At 32.0% G+C, this 27,592-nt stretch overlaps 2 protein-coding genes across 14 annotated transcripts; both read left to right on the plus strand.

Moving 5' to 3' along the window:
- The first annotated feature begins 10,076 nt into the window (after positions 1–10,076).
- Positions 10,077–11,659, plus strand: LOC138337044 (probable F-box protein At1g65740). 2 transcript variants are annotated; one of them, XM_069297053.1, is made up of 2 exons: positions 10,077–11,278; positions 11,375–11,659. In XM_069297053.1, exons 1-2 carry the CDS (start codon positions 10,234–10,236, stop codon positions 11,503–11,505), a joined length of 1,176 nt encoding a protein of 391 aa, XP_069153154.1. In that variant the 5' UTR covers positions 10,077–10,233; the 3' UTR covers positions 11,506–11,659. The 2 variants fall into 2 exon arrangements, with proteins under 2 accessions (XP_069153154.1, XP_069153155.1); XM_069297054.1 differs by having other exon boundaries at positions 10,234–11,274; positions 11,371–11,659.
- On the plus strand, positions 11,371–25,532 carry LOC101245245 (phosphatidylinositol 4-phosphate 5-kinase 9). 12 transcript variants are annotated; one of them, XM_019213350.3, is made up of 9 exons: positions 11,371–11,484; positions 14,919–15,319; positions 17,070–17,191; positions 18,387–18,457; positions 18,534–18,607; positions 20,155–20,263; positions 23,777–23,934; positions 24,477–24,636; positions 25,100–25,532. In XM_019213350.3, exons 6-9 carry the CDS (start codon positions 20,235–20,237, stop codon positions 25,374–25,376), a joined length of 624 nt encoding a protein of 207 aa, XP_019068895.2. In that variant the 5' UTR covers positions 11,371–11,484; positions 14,919–15,319; positions 17,070–17,191; positions 18,387–18,457; positions 18,534–18,607; positions 20,155–20,234; the 3' UTR covers positions 25,377–25,532. The 12 variants fall into 12 exon arrangements, with proteins under 12 accessions (XP_019068895.2, XP_019068881.2, XP_069153159.1 ...); XM_019213336.3 differs by having other exon boundaries at positions 15,259–15,319; XM_026030649.2 differs by having other exon boundaries at positions 11,378–11,484; positions 14,990–15,319.
- The last annotated feature ends 2,060 nt before the right edge of the window (positions 25,533–27,592 follow it).

Here is a 27,592-nt window from a genome sequence, read left to right on the forward strand (position 1 = left end):
AATATATCTAAACAACTAATTGATAACAAAATAACAACAAAAGAAACGCCAGGATATATAGAAAGAACATTTGTTGAAACAACGAAATTATGGATAGGAAATTTACCCCCGGAAAGTCTAGAAACACTTAGGAGTGATAAGAAAATAGATGGGTCCCCATCAACAACAAAGATAGATATATTAGATAAATATGAATTAGCAATACGAAATGAATTTGGTGGCATGACTACAGAAATAAAAGAACAAAATAGAGAAAAAATAATAAATAGACAACTTATGACAAAATTAGCTATATGTAAAATGTGTTATATAGAAGAATACACATGTGCATTTAAATAATATTATTATAAAGCAAGATATGATATAAATGAAGCAAAAGCAATAAGACAACAATATTTTACAAAACTACCAGAACCATTTAGTACAAAAATAATTAAAGATTGGAATAATGAAGGATTAACAGATAATTTAGGAGCTAGAATAAAATTTCTACATCAGATTATGTGAAAACCAAAAAGAAAAAAGAAAAATGGAGAAAGTATTAATTAAAAATCTAGCATGCTGTAAAGATAAAATAGCACCACAGTTTGGTTGTACAGATAAATATTATAAAAAACAAAGATCTAAACGACAGAAAAATTATAAAAAAACCAAAACTAGATATAAATACAAAAAACCAAGACAAAGATATTATGTAAAAAATTATAAAATAAAAAGACCGTACAGACCAAAGAGAAAACTATCAGAATGTACTTGTTACAACTGCGGAAAGATAGGATATTTAGCTAGAGATTGTAAGTTACCTAAAAATCCAAAAGGAAAACAAATTGCAGAAGTAATTATAGACAATGACGAATACATGCAACTAGATTACATAGACTATGAATTAAGTGAAAATGACAGTATATATGAAGTATCGGATATAGAAACCAAAATAGAAAATGAAGAAACAAATATTGATCTAGATAATGAAGAAGAAATCTAATGTCTGAGGATGACATAAAAATAATATCAAAAGAAGACTATCAAAATGAAGAATTATCAGAACAAAAATTATATTTGATAATACAATCTTTGAACAAATAAAAGGAAAAGAATTAGATTTAAGTGTTGAAAAAATATTTGAAATACCTACCTTAAGGAATTGGTTCAAAAGACAAAAAGATAAATACTATGTAGTTAGCCAAAAAGAACACATCATAGATTGTAAATATACAAGAGGAAAAGCACAAATACCTAAACTAAATAAGAGAATAATAAATAAAGAAATACAAGATATAAAAGCTAAAACACCCATAAAATACGTACATTTAGGAGGAACAAAAATATTAATAAAAGCTTGTTTTAGAGAAGGAATAGATACACCTATTGAAATATATTTAGCAGATGATAGAATTATACCCTATAGAAAAAAGCGTAATTAGTGCAGCAAAAGGAAACTTAATATACCAAAAATTTAAATTTATAATAAGTGCCAACTACTCAGTAGCATTAACAGATAGAAATATAGATTAATCATTAGTTCTATATTGGAAAATGTCTAAAATAGAAATAACACCAGATAGTAAAATATTTACAGCAAGATGTAAAAACTTATATATACTAACAACAAAACATAAAGTAACGGCAAGAAATAAAATTGATAAAATAAAAATAGAAAATCCTTTTGAAAGAATAATTACTATAATAGACAACAATGACTATAGCTACAAAGAAATTGACATAGAAGAATATTTAGAAATTGTAAAAGAAAGACTGAGTACCTCAAATGTACCGAATACATTAACTAGAACTACCTCATCAAGAATGAGCACATCTAAAAGAAACTATGATATTTCACAAAATTCATTTAATACAGAAGAAATAACACCATACCACTAGTTTGTAACAGGAATAATAGACCAGAGAAGATATAAAATTCTAATAAACACAGGACAAGAAGAGAATTATATAACGAGAGAATTAGTACTAGAAACAGAAATTATAAAAACAGGACACTTATGCCCCGGATTACCTAGTGAGATAGTAACCACAAACGAAGAAATAACAAAAAAAGAAATAATTATAGGAGGAATACCATTAGTAATACCATTTAAAATCTACCAAGGAAACCAGAACATTACCCTAGGAATAAAATGGTTAGAAAAAGTTAAATCATATAACATAGGGAATGAACAATTAACAATAACTTATCAAAATAAGAAAATAATTATCAAAATAACAAAATGAATAATGAAAATATATATACTTGCAAAAATTATTGTAGAAGGATACCACAACAGATATTATACCCCCATGATAGATGCAGGAGCAGAAGCAAATATATGTAAATATAATTGTTTGCTGGAAGATAAATGGAAAAAATTAAAAACACATATGGTAGTGACAGAATTTAATAATGAAGGTAGTATGATTACATATAAAGCAAAAAATATAAAAATACAAATATGGGATAAAATACTAACAATAGAAGAAATGTGCAATTTTGAATTTACAACCAAAGATATGTTATTAGAAATGCCTTTTTAGAAAGATTTTACCCACATATTATAACAAAAACACATTGGTGGTTTACTACACCATGCGGAAATAAAATAAGAGCAAAAAGAGTAAATAACAAGCAACGTGAACCCACAGAATGGATAAAAGGAAGTGAAAAAATAAATCAGGAAATAAAAAATATAAGTAAAAATCAAATAACACAATTAGAAATTATCATATTTACAATAGATAAAGTTAAAATAATTAACGAACAACTAGAATTATTATATAGTGAAATCCATTAGAAGGATGGGAAAAGCATAAGATTAAGGTAAAAATTAAACTAATAGATGAAAATAGTATAATAACACAAAAACCATTAAAATATAATTTTGATGATTTAGAAGAATTCAAAATGCATATAGATGAACTATTTGAAGAATAATTATATACAGGAAAGCAATAGTAAACATACAAGTCCAACATTTATAGTTAATAAACATAGTGAACAAAAACGAGGTAAATTATAATTACCTAATACCAAATAAGATACTAAAATAAGACAGATACAAGGATATAAATATTTCAGTAAATTCGATTGTAAATCAGGATCTTATCACTTGAAACTAGAAGAAGAATCTAAACAGCTAACAAAATTTACTGTACCACAAGGATTTTATGAATAGAATGTTCTACCATTTGGATATAAAAATGCACCAGGAAGATACCAACATTTTATGGACAAATATTTTAATCAATTAGAAAATTGTATTGTCTATATAGATGATATACTATTATACTCAAAAACACAAGATGAACGTATCAGGTTATTAGAAAAATTTATACACATAATTAAACATTCTGGTATAAGCCTAAGTAAAAAGAACGCAGAAATTATGAAACCTCAGATAGAATATCAAGGAATACAAATAGATAAAAATGGGATAAAGATGCAAACCCACATAGTACAGAAAATAATTACCCTTGATGAAAATATAGATACAAATAAAAAATTACAATCCTTCTTAAGATTAGTAAACCAAGTAAGGGAATACATACAAAAATTAGCATAACATTTAAAACCATTACACAAAAAACTTAAGAAAGATGTCGAATATTATTTTGACAATAAAAATAAAGAACATATAAGACATATTAAAAACTTATGTAAAAAACTATCAAAACTATATTTCCCCAATGAAAACAAATTATTTACTTATATTGTTGAAACAGATTCGACCAAGCACAGTTATGGAGGAATCTTAAAATATAAATATGACAAAGAAAAATAGAACACCATCGCAGATATCACTCAGGATCCTATACAGAAGCACAATTAAAATGGGAAATAAATAGAAAAGAACTATTTAGACTGTATAAATGTTTATTAGCTTTTGAGCCATATGTTGTTTATAACAAATTTATTGTAAGAACAGATAATACGCAAGTAAAATGGTGGATAACGCGAAAAATACCAGACTCAGTGACAACAAAGGAAGGCTTGTATTAAATATACAAAATTTTACATTTACAATTGAGGTAATAAAAACTGACGAAAATGTTATTGCAGACTACCTATCAAGATAAAGGAACCCAAACTAAGCCAGAAAAAGATACAATGAAAGAAATACTCAAAGTCATTACTACACTTTCTACAAAAGTGGACAGTATGGATAAAGAGTTACAAAAGATGAAAAATATAAGTCAGCAGCATGACTATAAAAATGCAGAGCTATGTCGATCGGAAGAAAGAAAAATTCCAGAGCTACAAGGAGACGTTGGGATACTCCATAAAACCCATGACAATGTTTGTTTAAATGCAGCTACAGCCAGCACCTCTACAACAAAAGGAGTAAGTGGAATAAGATATATGAACTCAAATATGAACAAAATCTTCGATAAACCGTTTATTCTGAAAAACCAAAAAAACTCTTTTTTTATACCACCACAAACAACTACTTACTCGAAAAGTTTAAACCAAGATAAAAAAGTCTACAACCACATAACCCGCTCATATATTGAAAACCTTTATAAAATCCAAAATTATTTAAACTCAACACCAAGATCTCCAATTGCCAAAGACCGTCATACTGATTTTATAACCCAAAAGCTACAAGGATATAATAAGTTAATAGCGCAACCAGGCACCAATACAAATCTAGTGAAAATGTGTTATAGTTATGGATTACTCAACACAGTTTATACCCAAACAGGAGAATGAAATATCGACCATACCGGAGCTATACAAAGCCTTTATGAACTATAAAAGAATTACTAAAGGAACATTATTTTATATAAAGTTTTATTCAGCACCAGCGGAGACATTATTTGATGAGATAAAGCCAATTATACAAGTTATAAAGATTGGTTTGACCAGAGATATGATAATTCCGGAAGATATCGGGACACAACAAGAAATACAAAGAATTGAGATACCAGAATTCTACGCCAACAAGATAGTTATTGGAATCACAACTATTCTAAATGAACTAACCAATAATTATTTAAACGGAAATTCAATATGGAGCTATTATGTATGGGAGCAAGTTATGATATATTCAAATTCTAGGGAAGTTAGAGAACAAGATATGGAGGAGATACGCCAATGGATACTCAGTTTACTCAAGCCGGAGCAAAAACCAACAACAAGAGCATTAAGGAAAGAGTTTATTTCGGATGAATTATTAATCAGATATTGCAAAATTATTTGACAAAAATACCCCGACCATATATGCTCAAAATATCAGGGAGAAGATAATGTCATACCAGATGTCCAAATCGAATGAAGATACGTGGAAAGCAAAAAAAGAAGGACATAGAAAGAAAAAGTGATAAAATAAATAGTAAGAGTCATTCATGAACAGAAAAGGTCGTTCATGAAAGGTTATATGTGAATAGTAAGAGTCATGTGTAAATAGTAAGAGTCATTATGTAAAAGTTTTTTGTTTTCTAGTGTCGGCCGAAATAAAAAAGGCCATGTGTGAAGTAGTGTCGGTCACTTGGCCAAAGCAGTAAGTTTTCTTCCTTGTATAAAAGAAGGGCTTTCCCTCATAATAAAATAAGCCTTTTCCAATACACTCTCTGTCTCCTTCTAAAAATCCGCTTCCACCCCCAAATTAACTTATATTTTTCATCTTTTGTAACTCTTAATCCATACTGTCCACTTTTGTAGAAAGTGTAGTAATGGCTTTGAGTATTTCTTCCATTGTATCTTTTTCTGGCTTAGTTTGGGTTCCTTTGTCTTGATAGGTAGTCCGCAATAACATTTTCGTCAGTTTTTATTACCTCAATGGTAAATGTAAATTTTTTTATATTTAATACAAGCCTTCTTATTTCCTTTGTTGTCATTGAGTCTGGTATTTTTCGCGTTATCCATTATTTTACTTGTGTATTATCTGTTCTTACAATAAATTTGTTATAAACAACATATGGCTAAAAAGCTAATAAACATTTATATAATCCAACTAGTTCTTTTCTATTTATTTCCGAATTTAATTGTGCTTCTGTATAGGATCCTGAGTGATATCTGCAATGGTGTTCTATTTTTTCTTTGTTATATTTATATTTAAGATTCCTCCATAGTTGTGATTGCTCGAATCTGTTTCAACAATATAAGTAAATAATTTGTTTTCATTGGGGAAATATAGTTTTGGTAGTTTTTTATATAAGTTTTTAATATGTCTTATATGTTCTTTATCTTTATTGTCAAAATAATATTCGACATCTTTTTTAAGTTTTTTGTGTAATGGTTTTAAATGTTCTGCTAATTTTGGTATGTATTCCCTTACTTGGTTTACTAATCCTAAGAAGGATTGTAATTTCTTCTTCGTATCTATATTTTCATTAAGGGTAATTATTTAGGCTTATTTTATTATGAGGGAAAGCCCTCCTTTTATACAAGGAACAAAACTTACTGCTTTGGCCAAGTGGCCGACACTACTTTACACATGGCTTTTATTATTTCGGCCGACACTAGAAAATAAAAAACTTTTGCATAATGACTCTTACTATTTACACATGACTCTTACTATTCACATATGATCTTTCATGAACGACCTTTTCTGTTCATGAATGACTCTTACTATTTATTTTATCACTTTTTCTTTCTATGTCCTTCTTTTTTTTTTTGCTTTCCACGTATCTTCATTCGATTTGGACATCTGGTATGACATTATCTTCTCCCTGACATTTTGAGCATATATGATCGGGGTATTTATGTCCAATAATTTTGCAATATCTGGTTAATAATTCTTTCAAAATAAACTCTTTCCTTAATGCTCTTGTTGTTGGTTTTTGCTCGTTTATGAAAACGTTAACTATCCTAACTTTTACTTTGACGATGGTAAAACTACCGATTCTCTAACTGCGCTTGATTGTCTTACTAAGCGGTTGCCTGAGAAAAATATGCTTGATCCTGGATCGGAACCTCCGCCGCCTGAATAGATTATTAAGGTGATTTCGGAACACTCTAGCTATATTTGTCATTATGGTGAATGCAAGGGTGCCTCTTTCAGTTCTGCAGCGACACAACAATTCGTGTCATCCAGATCACTTCCATTACTGCCGTCTCTGTGGTGTAATGTTTTTGTCTCTGCCTCTTCTTGAATCTCATGTGGCTGAGAACCATCCTGAGAATTACCCTTCTGACGAATCTGAGTGATCTCATGGAATATTTTGGGTTTAGGAACTGCATTTTTGAGTTTGCTATAGTCTTGTTGAAGAACTGAGTGAAGTTCAATCAGTTAGTCGATATTCTGTTACAGAACTGTTTACGAACTACATTTTTTGTGTTTGCTTATTCTTGTTGAAAAACTGAGTTGTTGTTGTTCACTCATTGCTAAATACAATACAGAGCCATTATTTCATATGTTCAAAAGTAATTGCAAAGTAAAATAAGCCTCAATCCATTGACAATGCCAACCACAGAAGCAAACGGAATTTCCTAATTCAATTTACGAATCCATTTTAACTATTGATCTTGTGATAATTTGTCAATACTATGAGGAGCTTAAAGTACAACCAACTTTAGCATGGATAATACATTGTTAACTAATTTCTTAAGTTGAGAATTTCAATGATACCTACCATTTTTTTTAAAAAAAAAACTTTCAAAACCATAATAGAGCTCCATTCACCTTTTACTTCTTTCAAAAATGTAAACCCAGTTAATCATAGCCTAATATATTTGGGAAATTAAAGCAAAATCATGTATGGACAATATTTATTGAAAGCATATTTTACAAGATATTTTTCAAACAGAAAATCAATTATTCAGCTTTGTAAGCAAAAATATGTATGGATTCCATTTATAAACATGACCACTAGTTTCGTCTTTCAGTTGTAACATTATACAGTTGTAAAAGGATTGAGGCATAATGGCCAACGGCTCAAACTCTCAATCCTTTCTAAGATCATTGAATTCCATTCCAACTTAAAACATGAATTTTATTACAAAACATGTGTAATTGGCGTCATGGATAAAGATATATTAATCAGCAAATACAATGAGCTGCAATCTCTTCTTTAAAATGCACACAGAACTAAAAGTATTGGTCTGCAAATAGCTCAAATGGGTAAGGCATAACAAAAATGTTATGCTTAAGTAAAATTAAACAAAATGGAGGCCCGCTTTGTCTCTAGCCATGCTAAATGGCAATGTTTGTTTCCCCGATAACTCAATGGGGGAATTCAAGATGCCAGGCAACAAAGTGATTACACTACTGATTAGATTATTTAAAATGCACACAGAACTCAATGTTTATTTCTTTTTCTCATTTGTGATCTTATTGATTGGATTATTTGATTTAATTGTTTGGTTGCGACAGCAAAACTTGGAAAGTTAAAAGTTGAGCTGAGGGATTTGGAAGACAAATTGGTGAAAGCACTTGCAGGTGTGTCACTCTTTAAAAAAAATTTGGTATACTCGTCATTATGTATGCTGTTGTTCTTTGCTGACACTCAAACCTTTGGATGGTTGGGGTGGATTATAGATTTAGACCCCGTTTGGATGGGCTTAAATAACTTTTTAAAAATATTGAAAGTGTTTGAAATTTATTTTAAAATAAATAGTTATGTATTTAGATAGAAGTGTTGAAATTAAAAAAAGCTTGATGATGTGTTTAGCAAATAAGAGCATGTTTGGATGAACTTAAAAACTGGTCAAACTGACTTAGAAGTCAGCTTTTGACTTATTAGAGTGTTAGATAAATATCAAACTAACTTATTTTAACCCAAAAACTAAAAGTTAGGTGAGGGGTGTTTTTTTTTTGGGGGAAAAAAAATTACGCAGCTAAGCAAACTTATACTATATTTCATCATAGCTATAGTTTGCTATAATTACCATTCGCGACTAACATTATACATTAATTACGTGGGCTGACTTCGAGTTTGTCTAATTAGTCATGTTTGTATATGTATACTTCACCAAGATATACAAATACATATGTATAATATACAGTTCTTTAACCTACATACATATACAATTCACCACTCTCCCACTCTTTGCCCTCTCTCGCTCTCCTCTGTCCTCCCTCTCTCAATCTCGCTCTCCTCTCTCCTCCCTCTCCCAATCTCGCTTGTTATTTATACAAATTATATGTATAATATACAGTTATATACAATTATATACATATACAATTCACCTCTCTCCCACTCTCTGCCCTCTCTCTCTCTCGTCTCTCTCAATATCGCTCGCCTCTCTCCTCTCTCTCTTTCAGTCTCGCTCGCCTCTCTCCTCCCTCCTCCCTCTCCCAATCTCTCTTGACATATATACAAATATATATGTATAATATACAATTATCTAACCAATATACATATACAATTCACCTTTCTCCCACTCTTTTCCCCCTCTCTCTCGCCTCTCTCCTCTCTCTCCCAGTCTCACTCGCATATCTCCTCCAAATAACATGTAGCTAGAAAATGTAATTATCAAACTATACCTATAGAGAGTAATTAATTATTTTTAAGTGGCTACATATGAAAGTTTCCTTCTTCTTTTTTCAACTTAAAAATTATTTTATGTTGACCGTGTATATTATTTTTTTAGCCTTAATTTTTTCTATTTTTATTTTTATTATTACTAGTATTATTGATATTTTATTTTTAATATTATTATTCTTTTTTATTATTGTTATTATATATTATATTATTATTATATATCATTATTATTATTAATATTTTATTATTTATTTATTTTATTAATAATAATTTTATTATTATTATTAATAATAATTTTATTATTTATTATTGTTATTATAATAATAATAATTATTATTTTCATATTGTTATATTATTATTTATATTTATTTATTATTATTATTATTATTAAACTAATCAATTTTTATCATGTTAACAATTTTTAAGGGTATTTATTTCAGATATTTTGATTAAAAAAAGTGTTTATCAACACTTATATGCCAAACATATTAACATTTTTTTTTTAAATTTCAACACTTTTATTAACACATAACTACTTATTTTAAAAATAAATCTCAAACAATTTTAAAATCTACTTTTTTAAAGTTTTGATAAATAAATAAATTAATAAAAAAAAGAAAAGACCGAAAAGAAGAAAAGAAGAAGGTAAGGGATTTGTTTTTTTCTTCTTTTAATGCTAAACACGTGGGTCGGATAGCAAAATAAGATTTCCATTGTACTTCGAATTGGAACTAGATCTGTCCGGTGGATCAAGGGTTTTTCGTTAGGCAAGGCGGCTGGTATCAGAACAATCTTCCCTATAGCTGAGATCTTTCGATGGCGCAAGAGTTGAATTATTTATATGCGGCTGCAGGGATGGAAACTGCTGCATCAGGTTTTTCGATGGAGCAAGAGTTGGCTGATTGGTCGGAACTTCAATATGATCTGCTTGCTCTAATTGCTAGGCGTTTGAATCTCATTGAAGACTATCTAAATTTTGGCTCTGTCTGCAAATCCTGGCACTCTGTGTCCACCAAGGACAATTTCAACAATTACCTCTGTAGAGCTCCTTGGTTGATGCTAGCGGAGGAAGAGGATGATGACGGAAATTCCATTCGGAAATTCTTCAGCCTCTATAATGGCATGATTTTGAACAAGAGAATTCCGAAAGCCCGCAGAAAACGGTGTATGGAGTCTATGGGTTGGCTTATCATGATAGGAGAAGAGGAAGGTGAAATTAGTATGCTGCATCCCTTCTCTGGTGTTGAAATTGAATTACCCCATCAAAATACCACCGTAGAATACAATCGTTACCGGACTGGCTTGAAGATGTACTTTTTTTACAAGGCAGTTTTGTCCTCTAGTCCTTCTCATACATCCGACTACATTCTCGTGGTCATTGAAGGAGCATTTAAGTTCCTAAGTTTCTGGAGACCAGGTGATATTAGATGGACTAGACTTAAATTTCAAGGAACTGATCGCGTCGGTACGGCTTTTTATGATTTGATATATTTTAATGGCCAAATTTATGCTTTGGATTATTCCGGTATTCTGATAGTTTTTGATGTTGCTGATGCTGTTGGCACCCAACCTACTAAATATCATATCGTAGCGCACATGCCACTTCCACCTCAACTTCGTCGTGAACAGTTATACATTGTAGAATCACTAGGATCATTATTTGTAATTTTGCGAGATGGTGTTCATTTAAGGTTACCCAAAGATGATCGTGACAGGATACCATTAAAGCTCATCCCAGATGATGATGATGATGATGATGACTACACATATGGGACAACCAATTTTCGAGTTTTCCAAGTCGATTCAGCTGCTGGCATAATGACGGAAACCAGGGAATTAGGGGACACAACTTTTTTTCTAGGTGCTAATAGTTCTCTCTCAGTCCAAGCTTGTCAATTTCCAGGAATCAAGCCCAATCATATTTATTTTACAGACGATTGTTTTTTAACATACCTAGCCTATGAAGAAGGAGGAGGGTTGGACATGGGGGTGTTCAACCTAGCAGATGGAAGCATTCAGCCGCATTACAATGGTGTTTCCCTCAGTCGTTTTTGTCCTCCAACTTGGGTAACGCCAACTCTCTATTGAATTTCAGTCATACATACTCACTCATCCTAGCTATTGTTTTACTCAAAAGTTTTTGAATGTTTTGATTTATCTTTCTTGTTTTCATATAATTGGATGCTTGAGTATGTTGTGGTGGAATACGATCTAGTGATCCAAACTTCTTTTTTCTTCTTTTCATCCAATCCTTAATCCAGGTGTATTACAATGGTGTTTCATCAATCACGCAGATTATTAGACATAGTCAAGTTTTCCCCTCTTTAAAAGGCCTGCCATGTTTAAATTAAGTCAAATGAATAGAAGTTTAAAAGGCTTGAGTCTTTTTTTTTTACAAACAATTTTATTCATCTTCCAAAACACACCATTGCAATTGATTTGAGGCAGACACACAACCCAATTTTTCCCTCCGTGTGGAATATGGGATAATGTGGGATAATCTACCTATTGTAGCTGAGATGAAAAGGTAAATGCCTAAGATAGGTATCCCATGTGACTAATACAATTTATACACAAATATGGGAGGATCTTATGAATTTGTCACGGAGGGTCGAAAGTGAAATCTGTCTTTCTTTTGTTGGAGACTCTTATAATCGAAAGACTCCAACGATCAATTGCTATAAGCCCTTTGATTTGGGAGGGGAGTTCACCACTGTTAGAGTATAAAATGTTGGTGTTGTAGTTGTGACTAAGAGAAGTTGGCTTGTCCGCCACTTGATTAATCTCCCAATAGCAATGTGTTATAGAGTATTCACTTTGATTGAATAAGTCCTGCAGCCTTTTGACTTCATTTGCTAGTGTCCAAGGTGGTGTAGACTTCTTCTTAAAGCAATCCACCAATAACTTGGAATCACTCTCTGCGTGCACATTTTGGTAGCCATTGTTTTTGCTCCAAGACATTCCAAAGAGTAAAGCTACTGCTTCTACCCAGTTGTTAGTGCCTTGTCCTAATACCAATGAGAAAGCTATGATGAGTTTGCCTTCTTGATCTTTCACAATCCCTCCTCCTCCACAGCTACCATTAGTGTTAAGTTGAACAAAAGAGAGAGAAGGTTTGGTCCACTTGATGAAAATATATTTTTGAAAGTAAACATTGCTTGAAATGATTTTTTCGGACCTCCTCCCGACTAGATGGTTCACTTATTGGGAAATATTGGAGGCAATCTAGGAAATGGATTTGTTCACATTGATCTTTTGTGAGCCATATTTGGCCTCACATCGTGATTTCCAGATCTCCCATATAGTGAGAGAGCAGGGAGACATTTGACAATGATACTACACACTTGATTAGAAGTCTTTTGTCTCCACTAATCGATTAAGTGTTGCCTGAGAGGTATGTCCTTGATAGGAATTCCAATTGAACCACAAATGACTTTCCAGACATCTTGAGCATAAATTTTTTTCCCCTGCAAAAAAGATGGTCAGTAGATTCAAAAGTAGAAATCCTACAGCAACAACAAGTACTTTTAATAGCGATTCCCATTTTAGCTACTCTAGCATCAGCGGGGAGCCTATCTCTCGAAGCCTTCCAAACAATAAAGTTCATTTTGAAGGGGACAACTTTTTGCCCAGTCATTGAATTAATCCAATTTTTGCTTTTTTTTGTCTTGAGAGTTGCCAAGAAGAAGCAATATTGAAAAATTCTGTTGTTTTCATAGTCCAAATTTGCTCCATCAGGGATATTTTCCCTAATAACAATTGTCATGGAGCGATCTTGATTCTAACATAATCAGGTGGATAGATATATATCCCAGCCATCCCAATTTCTATGGTTGTCTAGAATAATGTCCAGGAAGAAGATATTTCCACAATGGGCCTAATTCCGACCAATTATAATACCAAACATCGATATCACCCTTGGCCAATCTTCTAAAAAATGCACGTATCTACTTGGCTCTTGATTTTACACATTGCGTTCCAAGCTTTAGATTGTCCAGAACACCATAGCTTGATTACCGAGTGTATTCTTTGGCAATATTTTGTAAATTTGGAGCTTCAGCTGTACAAATAAAAATAGTGAAAAAATGTGCTCCAAACTAGGTGGAAATTCTATTTTTCATACATAAACTGAAATAAATTCTTTTCCAGAAATGTTGATGTTACAGTTAATGGCACTATAGGAAGTTACTGTTAACACACTTCATAGGTTGAATAACTGAAATCTCATGGAACACAAAGTGAGGTCAGAGCAAATCCACGAGAGAAGCGACCTAATAAAACAGAAATTATTGATGCATCACGTAATAGATCAGCGCCCTGCAGATACTTTTATCTGTTTTTACTTGATTTATCTGTCTCATTGTATGCATCGTGCAACCACAACCAGAGAGAATTACATGGTTACTATCTCATCGACTCAATCACATTTCAAGACACTTCTCCTTAACAGTACATTAAAACTAAACGAGGCTGGCAAACGATAGGGTTAGCTGCTTCTCAACTGAAAAGGTACAGGTTCATAATTTTGACAGGGTTTTGGAATTCATTAAAGAAGATGGATACTATGATAATTAATAATAACCTATCAAAAAAGAAGAAGAAAGATCAAATGTGATGGCAGTATCTACATGTAATTGTTACTGAAACATTTGTTAGTCAAAAAGATAAATTCCATAATATAGACAAAAGATGTATATTAGGTGAAGTTCATGAATTTTAAGCTCAAATGTTACCGCTATTTGGCATGAGAACTCCAATCCGGTTCAGTTTTGGTACACATTATGACTGATCATTACCTGAAAAACCATAGCATAACAGAATTCAGTTATTTTAATTAAAGGGAAGAATAAAAGAAACAAACACCATTAGCTAATGTATTTTCTGGTGTCGGCTACTATTCTTTTTTTCTGAATCAGTTGCAAAAAAACAATTTTACCCGACCATCAGTTTTTGTACAGTCAACCATACTTGGGGCATATCATTACTAAAGAACTTATGCAATCTACCATAGAACAACAATATGAGCTAATATGGTTGAGCAAGTATGATAAGTCGATTTGAAAATAAGAAATGTCTTCTTATTCAGGTCAACTCACCTCTTCCATTGCAAGTGCAGGGACATTTGCTTGTATAGACATGTCTTCTATCACCTAACCAAGTTGAGTCATGGAGAAGTAACATGATACGAACCGTTTAGAGATGGGAATATCACGCCAAATGTACATTGTTATAAAGTGGCAAATATGATAACAGATTTCCTTTAGAAAGTTGGTGAATCAAGAATAGAGTACACATATTTAAAGCAGTAGTTGCTGCCAAAAAGTATCGATTAACATGAATACAGTAGCACCTCATAAGTCCCTTTTTGCTTTTATTGTCATCCTGCAAATTGATTAAAAAAAGAAAATAAACATTTAATAACAGCTATCCTCGAGACCAGGATAGAATCCACATAATTGGACAAGTATATATTCTTACATATTAGAAACATTATTTACCAGTTCTTTTGTTTCTCGCGGTGCTCTGGATGAACATCATCAAATTGGCCCTATACATTACAAGCTGGGATCAGTTGCTACCTTGTTTCTGTTTGAATTGAAATGAAGAAAGTCAGTGAAGAGGAGAAAGAAGCCAAGGAAGCTCAAGTTTTGACTACTGGGAAGCTTCTCAATCAAACGAAATTCAGAGACAATATTGGGTCTATATCTTAGCTGGTCCAAATGCAGAATTTTCTCTTGGGATCCTGTTCTTCTTAACTCTCTTCTGGCTCTTCTAGCTTTTCAAAATATTCAATTTTGGTTATTAAAGCTCTTCTTAAGCATTAATCTATCTAAATTTTAGCATCCAAGAAAGGTGCTTCAGAGCAAGACGCACTCAACTACAAAGGGTTTCAAGTAAAAAGGTATGTACGTTTTTTCCTTTTCAGTAGATGATATCAATACAATATATGTGCTTCCTAATTAATCTGTGTTATGAGAGATTTAAGATCTTCAGGTTATATTTTAAGATATTGTTATAACCAACAATTTTTCAGCATATATTATGAGTGCTTTTTTTCATTTTTAAAGAATGAGTCTTGTAACGCTCCATTTAGGAACATAGTTTAATGTCAGTGATCATCATGTTTATTTGGATGTGATGTTTAAATTATGCAGAACAATATCTAATTCTGCTAAAAGGATGAACAGTACATTAAGGGCAATTTTGGTATTTCACATCTATTTTGTTTTATTTTAAAAAGGAAAAAGGGTAAAATATGCTCCTAAACTATTCGAAAAGGTCTAGATATATCCCCGTTTAAAGTTTGATCTACTAATATCCTTGCCGTCCAACTTTTGGTCTACATATGTCCTTACTGGTGTTAGTTGGCCAACTCGAAATATCTAACTCATTTTACTTTTCTTTAAATGCAAAATGGATTTTTCACGTCATTTTTATATATTATCATTTGACATTTATATTAAAGGAAAAAGGGTCAAATATGCCCCTAAACTATTCGAAAAGGTCTAGATATACCCCATTTAAATTTTGGTCCATTTATACCCTCACCGTCTAACGTTTGGTCTACATATGCCCTTATGGGCTATAGTTGGTCAACTTGAAATATCCAACTCATTTTACTTTTTTTAAAAATGTCAAATGGATTTTCCACATCATTTTTATATATCATCACTTGACATTTATATTACAAGAGAAAGGGGTCACTTATGCCCCTAACTATCCGACCCAATTTTAAAACACATATGCAACCCATCTTTTAAATTACTTATACAACTCGACCCATCTTTTGAATACCCTATATGGGTCGGATTAGGAGCATAATTGAACCATATAAAAGGCGAACACTATCGTGCTCTGATTGGAACTGCCAGGAATCAATGGCACGGCAACCGAAGGAAAAGAAAGTCGAGATTGGAAAAGTGTTTCGACGCAATGCAGAGCTAGAGGAGTGTGCAGCGCTACTGAGTGCAGAGGCGCAAGCCTGGTAGGCAAGGGCTAGAGAGGAGGAATTCGCCGCAGCAATGCTACAGGCACAACTGCAAGCTGCAGCAGGCGATGATGATGTAAATAACAGAACAATTCACACACATATATGGGTCGAATTAGGGGCATAATTGAACCATTTTAAAAAAATTAACTGCAAGCATTTGAAGAGTTGCATTGTAATTTTAAGTACGAAAATTACATGTGGACAACGAGTTCATTTCTTAAGTACAAAAATTATATGCAAGTATACTCTTCAACTGTTGTCTCATACTTGCATATAATTTTAAGTGGACTTCAAACATTTGAAGAGTTGCGTTGTAATTTTTTTTGAAAATCATAGCTATAGAAGAGGAGGGCTAGGGTGAGGAGTTGGGGGGAAATCTAGCAAAATTCTATAGAGAATTGATATTAGTTCTATTTGCTTGCTTATATTGTAGTATGAAAAAGGACATGATGTTAGTATAAGATGTATCATCCTTATCATAGTTATAGGAGATGTGGAGTCAGAAGAGTTTGTGAAAAAATCTACAGAAATTCTTTAGAGCATTGACACAATTATTGTCGTTTTCGCACTATACTCAAATTATAGAAGCAACAGTGAAGTTATTCTATCAACAGCAAAATAAGATTGCTTTCAGACTCTCTCATTTCATGTTTATTGCTAGGTATTTGCTCGACATCTTTTGTCTATCGATGGAAGGAACTAGTGAAACTTTGAGTTGAAAATACATTGAAAAATAAAAAGACAAGGGTTAGTTGCTGGCAGACATTTCCTTCATGTTTTATTGTGAGTCATTTTAGTTCTCCTTTTCAATTTCATTTTTTCTCTTCGCTATTTCTTTAATTCTCTAAGCCAGCAACACTATTGTATATTTTTATCTCTTCGATTGAGTTGTGTTTCTAGATTACATACATTGTATGCCCCTTTTTTTCTTCGAAAATAGAGTAAAGTATTGTTGGTTTCATTTAACAATTAAGATTTGAAGTAGCGCAAATCAACACAAATTGATTCTCTTAATTATTACATTGATACCCAAATCATAATGATTATGTGTTTTATTAAAGGGAATACTGTTATTTGCTAGCAAGTCAAATGAATCACTAACTATGTTCAAGTCAATGAGGTCTGCCTTCTTTTTATCTAATTACTTGTTCATGGTCCACTGTAGAGAACAACTAATGAGAGTTACTGTTACTATAATTAGGTTAGTAAGTTCAACATTAGTTCCTAAGACACTTTACCTTGCATATAAAACTTTCAAATCAAGCTCCAATGCAATTTCAGCACTTAGGACCACATTCTTTTTTCTGTCATAACCCCAAGGTTTAATAAATCTAACAAAAAGATTTGTTTTTCTGAAAATTCCTAAATGATGCAACGGTTAATTTGTTCTGGTATCGACATACTATAGAGTGTAGTCTAAAACATCTATTCAAGCACCAATTTTTAAAGCAAAAGGAAGCTGACTTTTACCGACAAGCAGTATAGAGCATTCTTTAACTGGTTCTAATTTTTATTATCTTACAAATCACAAGTTTCATCCTTGTAGAATTCTTTCTTGCAGATTTTCTTCCCAGTGGAACCCAACAATGAAAAAAAATTGTTAATTACTAGCTTCTTTGTTTGATGTCTAAGCCAGAGCTTATTGTAGTTCAACTTCTTTTTAGATACTAAATGATGCATCCTTATTAAAGAAGTCAAAAAGAAAATAGTTCACATGAAACTTCAGATGATTGTCTTGTCTCGATCTCAATGTTCATGTTCATAAGTTGCGCAAAAAGTATCTTATATGGGGTGAAACCTCTTGCAAAAGGCTCTCACATTTCGCGGTGCTTGAGCAAGAGATACTGAAACTCTAGAATGACTTGCTGACGATAATTATTATTACTATTTATTGTTTTTGTTAAGAGTAAAAGATTGATTTTATCTTACATTGGCGTAGCTCATGACTGCTTATTCTTCATTCATCAATATGATTTAGAGAGAGAAGCTTGCCATGGAATTGGAGGAGGATAGAAGATCACGGAAAGAGTGAGAACATTGTTGAAATATGTGAGTTCAGCTATTGTAAACTTCCTTAGACCATGTTGTCTCTTTTAATTGTCCCGAGTTTAACACTTTTTTACAGTTTCAGGTAACACTCCACTTAGGACACGATGAGATGCTTGGATTTCATCTAAATCAATCCTTGCTTTTGGTTTGGTTAGCCATTTTGTTAAGCTTTTCTCTAATTTTTCCATACATACTCTAGGTTGCTAAGCTATTATGCATTTCATTTCAAATTTTTTATTATTATGTTATGTTGTCATGTAGTTTTATCATCTTTCATTGAAAAGTTCTTACTTGCGTGTTTTGAAAACTGGTAAAATGCATTTGAACATTCGAGTTCTCTCTTTTTGGTTTCTTAGTGTTAGAGTCTATGCGTCCACTTATCAGTCAATGGACCAAGTCCCTTGACACACAAACAAGTATGAACAGAAAGTAAATGCAGTTTAAAAACACAACAATTTTACGTGGAAACCTCCTTGCTTAAGGGAGTAAAACCACGACCTGTCTCACAGGATTTTCACAACTGTTTCACTAATCTTCGTAAGCAAAAGTAAAACAAGTTATACAAATGTGAGAAGAAGTTTTTAATCTCACGATCAAGCAATAACTCTATTGCTTGATAAGCCTAAGTAAAAGTTATTCTACTCACTAAGCTATCCCTTCTAGACAACTTAGAATTTCAACACCACCACACTGATTCCTTTATAGATTTAGGAACAGTTTACAATGTACGACCACAAGAATATATTCTCAAACAACTACACGATATGCTCCTGAGTTTTCAGTTGTTATTGAATAATTCTTCACTTTGATTTTCTATAGCCTTTGCAAATGTTCTTGAGAATATTTTTCAAGTTGCAAAAACTAACTAATGATGTTTAGAAAAGTGACATTATATAGACAAGTCCTTTCCTTAAACTCTTGCCATTGGTTGGAAAGGTCTGACTTTTCTGACGCCGTTGAAAAATGTGCACCTACTTTCTATACCTGCTCCAACTGACAGTCAACAGGATGTTCATGTTGGGAACCTGGTACCTTTACAAGGTTCCTGAGTTTGTCACATCATCAAAACTCATGTTGAGAACCTGGTACCTTTATAAGGTACCATTGTTTGTCACATCAGCAAAACATACAAATAACACTTAGAGATAGCAGGGACCGAGGATGCTCATCACCCTAATATCCTTATAATGATAAAATCAAAACTACAATATTAAACCACTGAACTCTCAAATCCGGTCACAATATAAATTCTAAATTTGAGTGTAAATGATATTTCTTCAATTGATAAATTCAATAGATTACAAAAAGAAAGAGAAATGGGTAGAGCATTCTCAAGAAGGGTTTCAAAGAAAATACAAAAGCAGTAGAGTACGAACTCACATAACCTCCAATTTACCCTTTAATGACTTGATAGAAACAACAAAAGAAAGTCCGGATCATGCCCCTTAATCAATTATTTTGAGCTTGATTATTTTTTAATAATTTGAATGGAAATGTATAAGCCTTGAAATGGCTGATGATTCAGTGAAATCATGTTCTTATTTTTTTTTAAGTTTGAACTAATATCATTTGAAGGTACCTTAAATAAATATAAATTGAGTATATATGGTTCTCTATTGCAATGTTTGTATGAACTAAATCTCAGGTCTTTAAATGGTATTTCATTATGACAAATATTATTATTTTTGGTAATTCAGTTGGCCACTTACAGAGATAAAAATACAATAATTTTTGTGGATCAAAATATTTAGTGTGATCAAGATGAAGAGTAGTGAAGATGTTGGTGGAGATTTCTTATTTCGAAATGTAAGTTCACTCCCCTACAATGTCTTAGTAGTTCACAAGTATATTTGTACTTAGGGTAAAGACCGGAGTTCAAGTGTAAGAACGGAGTCATAACAAAAAGGTTGATAAACTTCTTGATCTATTCAAAGCTAGAGCTCACTAAGATTGCTGATAATTATTAAAGCTTTTACTTATTATTGTCTTACGTAATTTTTTTGTATAAAAATGTTTATCATGTTATTATGATTTCTCGAACATATTTCCGTAGATCAAACACAATAAAGTCATATTAGAATTTGAATTGTCGGTCCGTGCTTAGCACGGGTAAGAACCATCTAGTTGTTATTATTACTATATAAAAGAGCCATGTGGGGGACGACCACTGGCACTTTAGCAAATATGACTTTCATATAAGGACAAAATGGTAATTATATTCCATATGTTTTTTATTTTATGATGAGATATGTAGATTCTAGAATACTTGCAAGTGTAATAACAAATAGGACAAATATGTTTTTCCTTCCTTGATATACATTATCAGTAGATTCGAGAATACATCTCCCTCTTTCTTTTTTTAAGAGTTGTCAGCTTTTGTTTTTCTCAAAATGCATCAGCGGTGGTGCTATTGGTGGCGAAGGAAAAGTTTCCTTCAAAGTCGCTCTCACTTCTGATCCTAAAGTGTCTTTCAAAGTGTATGCATTATTAAGTACCTTCTATTGGAGGAGTATATCTTTAAAAAGAAGAAAAATCATATATTATTATAAGTGGAAAGATTTTAAGTTCAAAGTTAAATTATGAAAATATCCTTCATAGAATTTTTAAATTATAAAATCTCTTACTAATTTTTAAAATTAAATCAATAATGACAACTAAATTTGACCAAATACATGATTAGATGTTCATTTTCCATATCTTAATGAATTTAATTGTTAAACCTTTTAGCTTCTACCATTAAACACATTCATTCACAACTTTTCATCTACTTAATTCTCCCTTTATAAATTGGATAAAAAATATTAATCCACTAAACTTTGTATTTCATCATCTAATAGTTCTTGTATGATATTTTTTTTTTATTGGTCACTATTTTTTTTTTCTTATTGATTTGTGTCTTCGTTCATTTTTTATTTTCATGTTTGTTGGACAAACACACATCATCTAATAGTTTTCATGTAATATTTTTTTATTGCTCACTATTTTTCTTATTGGTTTGTGCCCTTCATTCATCTTTTTATTGTAATGATAGTTGGAGTATTTATGTCCGAAGAAACTTAAGTCTTGGGGCTTAGAGTTTTTGAGTGATGATTCTAATTGGTAAAAATATTGTTCTTCCTTACAAGTTGCTCATTATTCCTCCCAAAAAATGTTGATATTTTAAGTTCTAGATAGAAAGCAAACACTAGAAAGAGTTTGTTTTATATGCACAAAAACACATATAGGAGTACTTGGGACAATATTTAGCAATTTTATATCAACAAGAGTTGGACCTATATAAATTATAAGAACATGAAAGGTCAAACGTGCAAGACACATTTTCCATTGAATATTGATTTATATAGCAGACTTTGAGGCATATTTGTTAAGATTAATATCGGAAAATAAATATCAACTTAGCTACCATTTCTGAAACCAAACAAGACAGATACTTGGTTGAAATAAGGTCACAAAAAGTATCACAAGGACCGCTGATGTTTCTCTTAATTTTAAAGTTGTTCTTTTTTATGGAGGGAAGGATACACTAAAATCGCCTCTACCAGAAAATTAGATCATGAAGAAGGCGTCAATAAGCACTATAGTTATTACAACTTTAGTTTATCTGTGTTGTAGTAGCCTTGCCTTTGGGAACGACATACCTGCAAGGAACTTTTTAACAGGTTTCTACTAGCCATTTTGGCTTGTCATGTTGATTTTGCATAGTCCTTCATTTGTTTGGTGGGTATTAGGTAGAACTGAAATTCAAGTGTTTGATGAAAATTTAAACGCTTGTTTCCTTAGGCATATATAGCCAGTAAGTACTTCCATTCAGAAAATAGATTCTTAAAAGTTGTGAGCCATCAAATCTCCAGCTCTTCAGTTTTGGGGTTGTAGTTTTCGGACTCTACATGTTATAACTACAATATCTATAGCATTGACATTCCCTTAATTCAATTAGGTTGACAGGATTGAACTTTTGGCCTATGACCATATATTTTCCTGTGGAAATATGTACATTGTGCAAGGAAAAAAAATGGATACATCTTGAAGGTTTTAGTCTGCTTGGTTGAGCATTTCTGGAAATATTAATAGTTATTCTGAAAAAAGTCATAAGGTGCATGGTGATTTTCTTTTCAAGTTTTTCTATGATCAGATGTTCGTTTGCTTACTACATTGTTTTTTAGGATTTCTCTGTTACTCCATGTATCCATCCATCCATGTCCTGTTGGTAACTGGTAAAGTGGAATCATTTAATTTAGGATTTGATCTTAAAGGTTCTTCACTAGGACGATCTGCTGATAAGGTTGAAATTGATGAGAACACTATAGATACTTAAGGATCTAGATTTGAACTACTGCTTTTATCTAGAGCCTTCTTGGCGCGAAGCTTTATTAAAGTAAGTGACTTTTTATTAAATATTCTCATTATCTCTAATGTACCTACATTTGTTACTTTTCAGTTTCAGTTGCTGTTCTCACTTAAGTGTGTAATAAATATCCAAAAGTAAATAGTAATTGGGTATTGATCCCTAATCCTCTAGGTAAATAACTCAACATTCAACCAAGTGTACCGTTTAGCCTTCTTGTAGCATGCGTGCCAACAGATAATGTTATACCAATTTTAGAAAATATATTCATATATGACCTAGTTTTACAGAGAGATCGCTGGTTCATTTGCCTCATCTTTTAACCTAAAGATTTGCCCTTGATTGTAATAGTCTGGTGGAAGCGGTTGAAGTCATATGATATACTTGCAAAGAAATGGTAGCTGTTTCACTATATCTTTTGGTTGGTAGGAAGAGTTTCAAGTATTTTTTGCCAAGTTTCATAAGATGTGACAGTTTAAAGTTGTTGGTTCGTGGCGACATTTGTCTTTTGCACCTCGGAGTTATGTGTTTCCGAATTGAAAGCAACCTTAACTCTTTCTTTTAGCGTTTGATGGTCAGTGAAATCACACTAGAGTTCTTTAAGAAATATGTAAATTGTTGAGGTAATAACTCGCTGCCTGTTGGAATTTGTATAACCTATCTCATTTAAAAGTTTAAGCTGTTAGAGAGAGTATACTTATATTTACCTAATTATATCCAACATGTCGCTTCATGTGCGAGCGAGTTCCGTTTTTGGTCGGACGATCATGTGGAAATTCTTTTTTATATGGGTGGTGCCATGATAGTGAGACTTGAAAGCAGGGCCTCTGTCTGCTAATACAATGTTGAAATATGCGACTTATCTCATCTAAAACCTTAAGTTATTAGAATGAGTACACTCTTATAGCTTAAGCTGTTGGAGTACGCACTTATTTACTTGATTACATCTTCAACAGAATCGTTTGTTCCTACAGGCAGATTGAAATTGACAGTAAATTCTTGGAGGAAGAGAACATTATGGATTACAGCCTCTTGTTAGGTGTTCATTATAGAGCACCTCAACACCTACAATCTCTCATTTCATGTAGTGGACGCACCACGGCAGATGGACTAGAAATTGTTGCAGAAGAAGGTTTGTCTCTCTAAACAAAAAATATCTGCATCCATTTCAATTGGTTTGTCTTACTTCCCTTTTTCGTCTGTCTCAAGACGAATGTCTCTTTCCCTTTCTGGTAATTTCTTAATTTTAACTATTTGTTAGTTTTAAAACTTTCCACAAGACCATAAATTAAAGGACATTTTGATACATTCTACGTATCTTTAGTTTTTATTTAAGACCACAACATTCAGAAGTCTTTTTTACTTTCTTAAACTCCGTGTCAAATCAAAGCGGACAAACAAATTGAAATGGAGGGAGTACTCTTTTAAGACTCAACAATTAACACTAGGACAAAAGAAGTATGACCTGATAGCTGGTGGCTTTTCAGTTAAATGATGGTTCATAATAAAGTCGAATCTCGTCATATATCTGTAGGTAGTTAAGTAAGACACTTAAATTGAAACTGAGGGAGTATAATTAAGTAATCTCGTAAAAAGAATAAAGTTATATATATCTTGTTTTTTTCTTGGCTTCATGACTTTCTATGAACAATTGTTTTGTTTTACTACTTCAAGAGTCTCTGGAGGATGAAATATCGCCACAGGGCCTTGTTTTGGTCCCACGTGGAAGTGATGATAGAGTCGTTGTGGGTCCTCATGTCAGAGGCAGCCGATTACGAGCGTCATCAGCTACCGGTGATGCGGAAGTGGACCTCCTCCTCCCCGGGACAGCAAGGTATTTTTTTGCCAGGCTTGACATTGTTAGTTTCTTAAGTTGTAGCACTCTTGTAGTCACAGTGAGATACTGGGATGTATTACTCCCTCCGTTTCAATTTGAATGTCTTACTTCCATTTTAGTCCATTTCATAAAGAATGTCTCAACCTTGATGACAAGACCTATTGAGTTTCTTGCACTGAAAACACCAAACATGAGAACACACACGACAATTGGGAATGGGCGAAATCCAGCAACTTGTTTACGACTCCTTTCAGTTGTTAGAGATGTTGCACGAAAACCTCTATGCCTTGGTACACCTAGTCTTGCTCTCTTTCGTGCAGCTTATCTCACGAGTTCATGAAATGATATATACATATATATCTATTTCAGAAAGAATGAAGACTTCAGTTGATCTTTCATGTTATGATTTTGGTGTTGACAATTATACATGCCTAAATTCATCTCTTTGCGCGTCAAGCAGATTCCAGATTCAGCTTGGGGTGAATATGCCAGCAAGGGCTGAGTACATACCAAAAGAAGGTCAAACACAGGTGTTCCACGAAGTATATGACGTTGTGTTATACCTCGGGATCATTGATATATTGCAAGAATACAACATGAGCAAGAAGTTAGAACATGCTTACAAATCGATTCAGTTTGATTCTGTTTCCATTTCTGCAGTTGACCCAACGTACTACTCGGAGAGGGTCTTGGAGTTCATTCGGAAGGTCTTCCCTACATATGCTGTAGCAACTTGAACAGTATCCTTAGCTGTTATCATTGAAATTCATCGAAACTTAGCTGTTACCATGGCAGAGAGACACAGCTGCTGTTTGTAATTTATTGAAGAGTGTATAATGCGGATTATGGATTAGTAGTTTATAGCAATGCATATATGAATATATTTTCTAAAATTGGTATAACATTATATGTTGGCACGCATGCTACAAGAAGACTAAACGGTACACTTGGTTGAATGTTGAGTTATTTACCTAGAGGATTAGAGATCAATACCCAATTACTATTTACTTTTGGATATTTACTACACACTTAAGCCAGAACAGCAACTGAAACTGAAAAGTAACAAATGTAGGTACATTAGAGAAAATGAGAATATTTAATAAAAAGTCACTTGCCTTAATAAAGCTTCGCGCCAAGAAGGCTCTAGATAAAAGCAGTAGTTCAAATCTAGATCCTTAAGTATGTATAGTGTTCTCATCAATTTCAACTTTATCAGCAGATCCTACTTGTTTTACAAAAGTCATTCCAAGGTACATGCATTACTTCTATTGATCCACCACGTTCATCAACTAAGGACATGTGCTATTTGCCCATGATAGAACAAACTATATTTTGTTGCAATGCAGTTGTAACTTATAACCACCTCATCATGTGATTAATTTGAAAGTTTTGACTGAGTGACTATGGTGCTCAAAATATCGTCCGGATCCTTCAAAAGTAATGTATTTTTGTTCAACACTTTTGAAGCTTTTTAGGATAATAGTTTTTTTGTTTCAGGTTAGATGATGGATGATAAAACACATGCAAGTGATGAATGTAGACAAACACATTCTTTTTTGGTGAGTTTCAAAGTTTAATTTTCAATTAGATGTATACAAATGGTGGTGATGGAGATATTGGTCTTACCTGCTCATGTAGCTATGGTTGCAATAGATATTCTGGGAAGAATTGGGCACCTGTAACGTGTTCTAAAGATTGTTGTCAGAGAATGCTTTTGCTTCTATGTTGTTTCAGTGTGATTTGAAACATATATTATAGCAAATAGACAAGGGACTAATCGCTGGTACGAAATATTAGTATTACTTGGCTTAAAATGTTAGCACGGAAAACATTCATCTAGTATTATTTATTTATTTATTTATTATTATTATTATTATTATTATTATTATTATTATTATTATATAGAAGAGTGAAATGGGAGGACGATCAAGGGCAAATTTGTCAAATCATAAAGATTCTAGAATTTTTCTTTCTATGTTATGATATCAAGAAAGTTGTAATATATTTATAATGACAAAACAATCAAATATATTTTCCAAAATACTAATGTTGTGACATTTAATATGGATCCACATTTTCGATCATACTTTTTTCTTAATATAGACTAATTTTTCATAAATAATTTTTAATTGTATATAAATTATCTCTTATAATTTTCATATTGTTTCATTACGACAATTAACATATGACATATATATATTTCTAATGAGTGACAATTAACTCATAACGACCTTCATATCATATTCATAACTTGCACTTTTTAGTTTTGATTTCTACTTCTTACAATCTTGAATTGTAATAAATTAGTGTCATCGTCGAGAATAAGGAACATATTAAAATATTAGATTATAAATGTTCTACAACTTAAAAAAAAAACAAATGTTTTTACAATTGATATCAATACTTGAATTTTAAATTAAGTTACTTTATTACAATTTGGGTTATTATCGGCAAAATATTGATAAAAATATACTATTAAAAATAATAGTGAAAAAACTTTAGTATCTTCATTTTTAATTTTATTAAAAGGCAAAATAGTTATAAAAACTTAAATTTCATAAATATAAAATGGATCTAACGTTTGTACCCACTCCATTTCGATTTATGTAATATTTATTTGACTTAACATGAATTTTTTTTTTTTTAAAAAAAACACTTTTAAAACTCATAGTCTAAAACAAACCATAGATGTTCATATGATTATAAATCATCTTACTAAAAAATAAAATGATTATTTTGAAGTCAAAATATTATTAAATATATTAATATATTTCTACAAATATTTTTCTATATATGAAGTGAATAATAATGAAGGACAAAAATGTAATTTCACGCTAACAAAAATCTATCAAGAATGATAACCAAAAGAATAGTTACCATTAACTTATATTTTGTTATTACTTCACTTTCTTTTGTTTTGTGAGTTATTGTGATATCTATTTATTATTACTCT

The sequence above is a fragment of the Solanum lycopersicum genome, chromosome 4 (assembly GCF_036512215.1).
Source record: "Solanum lycopersicum chromosome 4, SLM_r2.1".
NCBI classification, from domain to species: Eukaryota; Viridiplantae; Streptophyta; class Magnoliopsida; order Solanales; family Solanaceae; genus Solanum; species Solanum lycopersicum.